The following is a 10,452-nucleotide window of genomic DNA, read 5'->3' as shown; positions in this document are numbered from 1 at the left end:
TTTTTTTCTTGTTGCCCAGGCTGGAGTGCAATGGCACAATCTTGGCTCACTGCAACCTCCACCTCTTGGTTTCAAGCGATTCTCCTGTCTCAGCCTCCTTAGTAGCTGGGATTACAGGTGTGTGCCGCCACACCCAGCTAATTTTTGTATTTTTAGTAGAGATGAGGTTTCACTATGTTGGCCAGGCTGGTCTTGAACTCCTGACCTCAGGTAATCCACCCACCTCGGCCTCCCAAAGTGCTGGGATTACAGGCATGAGGCCAAAAGGAACATTTTATCATGGAAAATTTTAGCCGAATTCTCTTCTCTTAAATGTTTAAAATTTTCATTTAAAGGCAGTAAGTATTGTTAACAACAAAACTACTTGTTTTTAAAATTCAAACATAATTATGAATAGTTCAACAATTAATAAAATGAATATTTAAGTAGTGCTTAAGCTCATTTTTCTGAGACTGAGACAAAATTGAAGCTGGGTAAATATACATTACTATGTTTTCTTTATGTAATTCTGAATCTTATGTAAATGAATTTGTAGAATTAATCACTGTGGACGGAATCCTTTTTGCCCTTCCTAAGTGAAGCTCCCATAGGTACAGTTGGGTTGACCTTCTGGGTTGCTTTAAGGGCACTTTAGCAGTTTTTAAAACTTAAGTACTAATTTCATAGCCAGTGTCAGCTGAATTTATTGAAGTAGGTCAGACTCTGGATAGGAACTTGTTTCCCAACCCTAAAGAGAGTCATTATCCATTCTTCTATTTGTTAGAGCATGGTAGTAAATTCTTCCACATTGACCACAAGTCTAGAGCAATTTCAGAAAATCTAGATAGTTGGATTTCTTCAGGTATAGAAAAATTACTTAAGATTCTGTCTGACTTTTATTATCCCAGTGGACTGAAAACAAAAACAAAACAAATAAAAAGGAAAGTCAACTCCTTTCCACCCTCAAAGAAGCCAGATTCAATGGTTGTAATCTTTAAAATAGAAACATAAATCCCCCTGCCAAAGAATATATATATACAAAAATGCAGTTAATTCTTTGAGGAATTCTTTTCTTAAAAAATTTTTTATTATTATAGGTTATTCTTCCTCTCCAGTTTAATTAAGTAAGCTTTTACTATACTATATGCCTATCAGTTTCTGTCTATAGGATGAAATAGTATAATCATATGATAAAACATATGGTAACTGAAAGTGTAAGTATTATAAGAAGTCAATAATTAGTGATCAATATGTTTTTAATTTATGAAGGAAGGCTTCATGAAAAATTTAGGATTTCAGATGATTCTTGAAAATCATTGAAATCAATTGGATATGAGTTGATAGAAGAGATGTATAGAATATAGGATAAGCCGTATGAACAGAAGCTTTGAATTTCAAAGTGCCAGATAGTAACTTAAAGATGTTTTTGTGTAAAAACTCATATATGGCATCGTGTTAAAGCAGCCTCGGCATAAGTAATTGGTCTGCCATCACAAATTAACGTTGCAGATTAATAAGTGAAAAGTCAGGGATGCACAAACCCAAGTCTTTTGAACTTAAAAGTCCTTGCTGTATTAACATTCACTGTTAATCTATGAGGGTGGCATTGAGAATCTACTATATGCTATTATATTCTGAGAATACAAAAATTAATAAGCCATGGTTCTTTCTGAGAGATAGAGACACACGCACATGCATGTATATTATGGTTAATTTCTTGTGCAAATCACTCAGTGTATATATGCTATAGAAAAGTTAATCTGCTTTTCCCATCATTATCTCATAGTGGGAGTATCTTCTTAGATAGAGATTATAGCATTTAAAGAATATTGGTATAATTCAACAATTAAATACAAACACTTTACTTCATGTAATGTTCTAAAACTAGAAAAAATCTGGATCGGATTTCAGTGAGCAATAATATGTCATTCTTCAATGTAGCACACTTTCCTAATGGATTAATGAGTATATTTGACCATATGTGATTTTTACCTTACGTGCCAGTTTAACAAGCTGTGATTATACTGTACCTCTTTGGGTCTTCTCACGATTTTATAGTCAACTGTTAGATATAAGAGTGAGTGGGTGTTTACTCTTTATTAAATGGAGATAACTTTATATCATTTAAAATGATTTAAAACTATTTAACCACGTTATGAGGTATTACAGAATAGCAGCTAAAAGCATGGATTATGAAGTTAGTCTGCCTGGATTCAAATCCAGACTTTCCTACTTAATACTGGAATGGCCATTGCCTTTGTTTTTCCAGCTGTAAAGTGGGGATAATGATAATACCTATTTCATAACAGTTGTTGTATTTGGCATATAGTAAGTACTATCAAGTATTACAAGTCCATTATCCCTTATTTGCAATTTCAAAATTAAAAAAATCAAACCATAAACCAACAGTTTTTATACAACTTATTTGACAGCAAAGCCTTACCTAATTAATGTCTTTGTAACATATAGTCTGTTTTTGACCCTATTCTTGACCTTATGTTATTTATATGTAGTTTGTAAAAGTCCTTTGTAATGGCTGGGCATGGTGGCTCATGCCTTATAATCCCAGCACTTTAGGAGGTGGAGGCGGGCAGATCACTTGATGACAGGACTTCCAGACCAGCCTGGCCAACATGGTGAAACCCAGTCTCTACTAAAAATACAAAAATTAGCCAGGTGTGGTGGCACATGCCTGTAATCCCAGCTACTTGGGAGGCTGAGGCATGAGAACCGCTTGAACCCCAGAGGTGGAGGTTGCAGTGAGCCAAGATTGTGCCACTGTACTACAGACTGGGTGACAGAGCAAGATGCTGTCTCAAAAAAAAAAAGTCCTTTGTAAAATACAGATACACATGTTATTATTTTAGGATACATCTTGGGCAGTACAGTTGACAGCCTTAAGAAGTAAAAATAAACTTGGATATACAGGTATTGATTGACTTACCACCTATGCAACTTATGACCATTCGACTTAACGACCACAATCGCTAGCCACGACTGCTCTGCGTCTGGCAGTGCAAACGTTGCCCAGCTGGGCGTACGACAGTGCGGACCAGCTTTCGGCAGTACTACCATCTCCGCGTGCACCATTTCAGCTGTACATATAGCCTACTCAACTTACAACCAAATCGTGTTACGACCAGTCCGCGGTCCCTACTATGGTCGTAAGTTGAGCACTAGCTGTAATTATTATTAAGTACAGTCAGCCCTCTGTATCCATGGGTTCTAAATCTGTGGATCCAGCGAACCATGGATTGAAACTATTCAGGAAATAAGAAAGGGTGATTGAGCCTGTACTGAACATGTGGACTTTTTCTCTTGTCATCCTACCCTAAACAATACAGTATAACAACTATTTACGTAGCATTTTACATTGTTATGTATTACAAATAATCTAAAGATGATTTAAAGTGTACAGGAGGATGAGCAGAGGTTATATGCAAATGCTATGCCATTTTATATAAGGGATGATTTTGAGCATCCACAAAGTTTCGTATCTGTGGTAGTGGGAGGTGGGGGTCCTGGAAGGAATCCCCCACAGATACTGAGGGATGATTATAATGTTAACAATAGCTGCTATTTATTGAAAGTTTACTGTGTGCCAGGCACTATGCTGGGCATTTTATATCCATTTTCTTATTTATTCCAGTAGTCCTCAGTAGGGAAGCTGTATTGGTCTTGTTTTTAATGTGTTGAAGTTTAGGGAGGTTAAGTAATTTGCCCAATGTCACACCAGCAGTGTGCAAGCAGTGCTAAGATTACAGACTTTATCTCTCTGACTTTTTCGGTAACTCCTATGTTCTTTCTGTAACCTACACTGCTTCTCTAATTTAGACAATTTTCGTAAAGAAATAAAAATCACTGATATGCTAAAGTACATTGTCATTTTGCTCTTTTTTCCTTTCATCTTAGGTGCTGGAAAACCCCCTATGTTTGGTGATTATGAAGCTCAGAGACACTGGCAGGAAATTACTTTTAATTTACCAGTCAAACAATGGTATGGTAATTTTTACTTGGTTTTCTTGTTTATCATAGTTAATATAGATTGTTTGAAAATATTTAAGAGGACAACACGCTATTTTCTTCATCTTGAACATTCTCATCTCTTGCATACTGATGCCGCATATGGATTGCCTTGCATTTTGTAGGCCTGTCTTTGAAATTTGATAGTCCTGAAAGTTAATTCGTATACTTAGTTAGGTGGGCTGTGATGCTGAACTAGCACCTGGATGATAAAACTCTGAATGTCTATATGTCCTCTGGATATAAACTATGGAAGCATCATCATAGGCTACAAACATTTCTTCCCTGTTTCCTCATCCACTGTTTCTCTTGCTAAAGATCACTGCGATTGCAGCTACAGATAAAAGTAGATGAGAGCTCTGGCAGTAGCTGATGGCTGAATTTGCAGAGCTGAAAAAGGGACCACAAGGAGAAGCCTACAATAATAGGACTTGTTTTTAACTCTGAAAATTTCACATACAGCTAGTGCTCGACTTACAATCACGATTGGTTCCGACAGAGTGGTCGTAACACGATTTGGTCGTAAGTTGAGTAGGCTATATGTACAGTACTGTGAAATGATGTTATAAAAATCTTTGTCATATTTTATCATAATTTTCTTTCATTATTGTTATATATCATAATTTTCTTTGTTCATTTTATGCCATTTGTATCATCTCTACACCATTTTGTTTCTTATTTTTACATTCGTCAGGTTTAAGTAAAACACTGCGTTACCAGTACAATTGGTTTAATATTTGCAAAACATACAAAATTACAAAATACAGGTGCATACAAAAATACAAAATACAGGTGTAAAAAATACCATAGGAAACACTTTCCCAATTGCAAAACATGTCAAAATATATAAACATGTACGAAACATTTTATTGGCCGCTGGTGCTTGGCTGCGGATCGTTGATGTCATCATCTGAGGCAGCAGTTGGGGTTACCGGAGTTGGTTTTTTCATAAACGTGGTGAGCTTTGTCTGAATTGTATGTTTCTTTTTTTTTTCATAAATTTCACAATACGGACAAAACACATCGTGCGCTATCCGTTCAATCCTTGCAAATCATTCGATGTTTGGGTCCACTGCTTCGAAATGTATAAGAAGTTTATTGGGAGGGTTTGATGAAAAATATCCAAGACACAAAACACAAATTGCTGTACTGAGTCTGGGATAACAATTGAAATAGTGCACGCGGAGATGGTAGTGCTGCCGGAAGCTGGTCTGCACTGTCCTACACCCAGCTGGGCAACGTTTGCGCTGCCAGACGCGGAGCAGTTGTGGCTAGAGATTGTGGTCGTAAAGTCGAATGGTCGTAAGTTGCATAGGTCGTAAGTCGATCAATACCTGTATATCCTTTTGGTTCACCTTTGAATACCCTGCATCTAGTATAGGGCATGGCACATTGTAGACCCTCAATAAAAATTTGTGGAAGGAATGAGTGTTTAGGTGTTCGTTTTCTTTTCTCTCTCTCTCTCTTTTTTTTTTTTTTTTTTTTGAGATGCAGTCTCCCTGTGTCATCCAGGCTGGAGTGCAGTGGCATGATCTTGGCTCACTGCAACCTCTGCCACTCATGTTCAAGTGATTCTCCTGCCTCAGCCTCCCCAGTAGCTGGGATTACAGGCACCTGCCACCATGCCTGGCTAATTTTTGTGATTTTTAGTAGAGACGGGGTTTTACCATGTTGGCCAGGCTGGTCTTGAACTCCTGACCTTGTGATCCACCTGCCTCAGCTTCCCAAAATGCTAGGATTACAGGTGTGAGCCACCACACCTGGCCTATGTGTTCGTTTTCATATGGTCTCATTTCTGTAGCTTTCTCTTTGTATTATGAAGGAGGAGGTCAGCTCTAACCTTCATTGGTTTTATGGTATAGTATATATCGAACCTTCCGTTTCTCTGAACTCAGAGAGCTCCATAGAAATTTTTGTTAATTATTGTTCTCTATTATAATTGAGCAGTGGTGATTAACCTTAATTTTATATACAAGTCTACCTGAAATATAAAGTAGCAGTAGCTTAGTAGTAAAGATTGTAGGTGCTAGAGTCAGAGTGCCTGAGTTCACATCCTGCCTCAACTATTTATTAGCTGTGTGACTTTGGTAAATTATTTAACTTTCTCAACCACTGTTTTATCACTTGTAGAATGAAAATAATAGACTGCATATTTCACTGGATGTGAGGATTGAATAAAATCATCCACATAAAGCACTTAGGCCAGTGCCTAGCATGTAATGAACTCTCAATAAATGTTAGCTGTGGTTATAGCATCATAGAAATTCATGCTTTTGTCATTTTTATTGAACGTATCCTGATAACGGGTGATGACACTACTTATTGACTTACTAGATGGCTGGTAGGTTATTCTCTTAGAGACTGGCTATATAAACTGTTCATATTATATTGTTGACTGCTTTGGCCACTGCTTTCATATAAGCCCTTTATCAGAGAGTTTTATGCAAGAACTTCATATTGAGCTTCCTATTGATAGGTTGCCTGTTCCCTAGTCAGAGTTTGGAGTGTTTCAAATGAAAGAGGAACCTGAAACACTTGAAATGTCTCCTAGTAGGGGAATGATTAAATAAAGTCTATTTCTTTTTTTTTCTTTTTTTGAGACAGAGTCTTGCTCTGTTGCCAGGCTGGAGTGCAGTGGCACGACCTCGGCTCACTGCAGCCTCCACATCCTGGGTTCAAGTGATTCTCCTCCCTCAGCCTCCTGAGTAGCTGGGACTACAGGCACGTGCCACCACGCCCAGCTAATTTTTATATTTTTAGTAGAGATGGGGTTTCACCATGTTGGCCAGGATAGTGCTGATCTCTTGACCTCATGATCCATCCGCCTCGGCCTACAAAAGTGCTGGGATTACAGGTGTGAGCCACTGCACCCAGCTATAAAGTCTGTTTCTTATGTGCATATTTTTTCTAGGTAGATGCCTAGAAGTGGAAACTCTAGAGTAACACCAGAATATCTCTTTCTACATACCCTGACAAACATTTAATAACATCAGACTTTTTAAATTGGCATTCCCAGGAGCAATTGTGACCTGAGCATCTTTTATTGTATTTGTTGATAATTACATTTGTTTTCCAAATTGCTTGTTCATTTCTTTCCCCCATGTTTGTAATGGATGATCATTTTTGTAATGATTTATATGATTTTTAAATAGATATGCTAATTTTGTATACTGTGTAACAAATGACCCCCAGATGCTAATTGCTTAAACAGACATTTATTATCACAGTTTCAGGAGTTTGGGCACAGATCAGGAGTTGGGCACAGCTTAGCTAGATATTCCGCTCAGAGTCTCTCTCAGAGGCTGTAATCCAGGTGTCAGCTGGGATGCAGACTTATCAGAGGCTCAACTGGAGAAGGATCCATTTCCAGGTTTCCTCAGGCTGTTGGCAGAATTAGTTTCCTTGCATCTGCAAGAGTGAGGGCTTCAGTTTCTTGTTGAGAACCACTCTTGGCTCCTAGAACTCACATGCCATTTGTTGCTATGTGGCTTCTTCAACATGGCCATGTACTAAAACATGCCAACTTGCTTCTTTAAAGTCAGTAAGAGGCAGTCTGTCTAGTATATCTGCTAGCAAGACAGAATCTTACATTTATATGAAACAGAAGCACAAGAGTGACATCCTATCACATTTACCATATTGTATTGGTTAGATGCAAGTCATGGGTCTTGCCCACACTCAAGGGGAGGAGATTGTACACATGCAAGGGTCTGAACACCAGGCGATGGTATTCTCGGTGGTGACCTTAAAGTCTGTCTACCACAACAGTATTGTACACTTTAATCATTTTCCTCACATGTGTGTATAGGTGTATAAAATAAACGTCTTCTTTCTGTTTATTCTTGTCTGAATTTTTTAATGATGTCGTCTTATAAAACTTTCTACATTTTGATGTATGTAAGTTCTTTGAACTGTTCTTGCAACTTTTTTGTAACTTTGAAACTGTTTCAACCAAAAAATTTTTTTCTTTAAACAAAAATATCAATGATGACTCTATGGGTTGTCAGAGAAAATTATATCTTAAAGTTAATGGTAATACTCTTGAATGTAATTTTATAATTTGTGTGGCAGCGAGTTTTTTTTTTTTTTTTTTTTTGCATTGATTGAAAAAGTTATGCTTCTCCTGGGCAGTGTGCTTTTTTCTGTTTTTCAGTCTGTCAACTGTTAAAGTCATAAATACATTTTTTACTAACTAAACATCTACTGAGATTACATGGGAATTCAGTGAGAAAATATATTTCAACATGTAAATAGTGTTTAGACAACTTTTCAGATAATAATATATCTAAAGTATAGAATATAAAGCAGGAGTATCAACTAATTGCTTTGTTTCTACTGATAAATTTTGAAGCTTTACTTGAAACACTTTTTTCTTTTTTTCTTTGAGATGGAGTCTCACTCCATCACCCAGGCTAGAGTGCAGTGGCACAATCTCAGCTCACTGCAACCTCTGCCGCCTGGGTTCAAGCAATTCTCCTGCCTCAGCCTCCTGACTAGCTGAGATTATAGGTGCCTGCCACCATGCCTAGCTAATTTTTGTATTTTTAGTAGAGACGGGGTTTCACCATCTTGGGCAGGCTAGTTTTGAGCTCCTGACCTCATGATCCACCTGCCTCGGCCTCCCAAAGTGCTGGAATTACAAGCATGAGCCACCGCGCCTGGCTGAAGCACTTTTAAGCTATCTTCTTTTATGCCTCTTTCTTCTACTTTATGAATTTCTATAAGAATGGGGAACACTGTTATAAACCCTATACATTTTTTTCCTCCTAATCCAACCATTGACTTTAATTTTAGTATATATTGTCTCATGCTTATCAGCTTACTGCCAGTGGATCTCAAGGTTAAACTAAATGAAAAATAGGTTTTGTCTATTTTCAGAAGCTGAAAACCAAATCAAATTGTATTGGAACAATGTGATTCTTGAATTACTTGATGGTTTTCCATTGCTGTATCCATCTTAGTTGTTTTGTGGCTAGTGGCCAATTGGAGCTACTATTGAGCACTTTGTGTCAGGTACTAACCTCACAACTTTACTTGTTTGCTTAAAGCTTCAACAGCTCTGAGGCTGATACAATAAAACTTTATGCTAATGTGCTCTATAGTAACATGAATTTGGAAATGACACAATTGATACCTGTCTTCAGGTATCTCTGTCTAGGCAACTGGGTCCTTTGGTCTCTATTATTTGCCTGGCCCAGTTTCCCAGATTTCGGCTGGCAAAAAGGGGTCTGACTAAACCAGAGATTCTTGGACTTGCTGCTTCTTGGCTTCAAGCCCCAGCCAGACATGGAACCCAAGATTGCTCACATGGATGTTTCTGGAGGGACAGTGGCCACCAGCTGGTACAATACTGTGGTATTCTATGCCCAGATGTCTTGACTGCCTAGCATGCCTTGATAATTTTAATCCCCATCTCTTCCTACAAAACTATGTTTTATGTAAGTGACAGTAAGAAGAGTAGACCTTCCGAAGATGATTAATAGGTTATTTGATGGGATCATGTTGAATGCTGATTTAAATAAATGTTTTTAATCCAAAAAGTAAGAGATTATGATATTGAGGAATTGTGACTGAAATAAGCTTATGCACAATGGTAATTTATGGGTTATATAGTTTGGTTTGCACTGTTGTAAAGTGTTCTTATGAAATAAATTGAGTAGAAGAATCTGCCTAGTTATAAAGGACATGATTAAGAAATTATGTCAACTTAATTTTTATTTCTTGAGTCATGGTAGTTGTATATAGTTCCTTCACATCTGGCCAACCAGAGGAGCCTATCAATTTGTGGACATTAGACCTAATTTTCTTCCTAAAATTCAGAGAACCTTGCATGTAAGGAGGCTCTTGTTACATGTTGGTTGAATTGGTTGCAGACAGTGTTCTTCTTTTTGTCGTTGCATATTTTTTGTTGTATGTTAGTCATTGACGAAGCCTATTACTAATAGGATGACACCGAATCCCAGTTTGCCTAGGAGAGTCCTGGTTTGTGTCTGTTGTCATGGCATAATTATTAATAGCTTAATAATTAATAAATACATTATTAAGCTTAATTGTAATAAGTGAGGTGTGATATTAAATTATAAGTCTACTTCTTGAATATTGATTAATGGAATGGCACTTTCTTCTTTTTTTTTTTTCAGGTATTTTAACAGCAGTGATAACAATTTACAGTATTGGGGATTGGATTACCCACCTCTTACAGCTTATCATAGTCTCCTATGTGCATATGTGTAAGTTTTTCTTTCTTAACATAACTCTAAACTTTTATGCCCTTGGCAGATTTAGTAAGAAACAGTGTGATTGGGCTTTCTTGACTAGAGGAGAGATTGCATGTAGCTGCCGTTATATTTAAAAAAATTTTTTTGAGACAGAGTCTTGCTCTGTCACTCAGGCTGGAGTGTAGTGGCACGATCTTGGCTCACTGCAACCTCCACCTCCCCGGCTCAAGCG

At 37.4% G+C, this 10,452-nt stretch overlaps 1 protein-coding gene across 4 annotated transcripts in view; it reads left to right on the top strand.

Annotated features, from left to right (window-relative positions):
• ALG6 (ALG6 alpha-1,3-glucosyltransferase) overlaps positions 1-10,452 on the top strand; it is a 72,989-nt gene that overhangs the window by 23,695 nt on the left and 38,842 nt on the right. For all 4 annotated transcript variants that reach the window (XM_037743119.1, XM_017541555.1, XM_017541556.2 and 1 more), the window contains 2 exons: positions 3,892-3,976; positions 10,143-10,232. In XM_037743119.1, coding sequence (XP_037599047.1) covers positions 3,892-3,976; positions 10,143-10,232 — 175 coding nt within the window. The remainder of the gene's footprint in view (positions 1-3,891; positions 3,977-10,142; positions 10,233-10,452) is intronic.

Source organism: Cebus imitator, unplaced genomic scaffold, assembly GCF_001604975.1.
Source record: "Cebus imitator isolate Cc_AM_T3 unplaced genomic scaffold, Cebus_imitator-1.0 Scaffold135, whole genome shotgun sequence".
NCBI classification, from domain to species: domain Eukaryota; kingdom Metazoa; phylum Chordata; class Mammalia; order Primates; family Cebidae; genus Cebus; species Cebus imitator.
The sequence above is the reverse complement of the archived record's forward strand: the minus strand, read 5'-3'. Positions and strand labels throughout refer to the sequence as shown.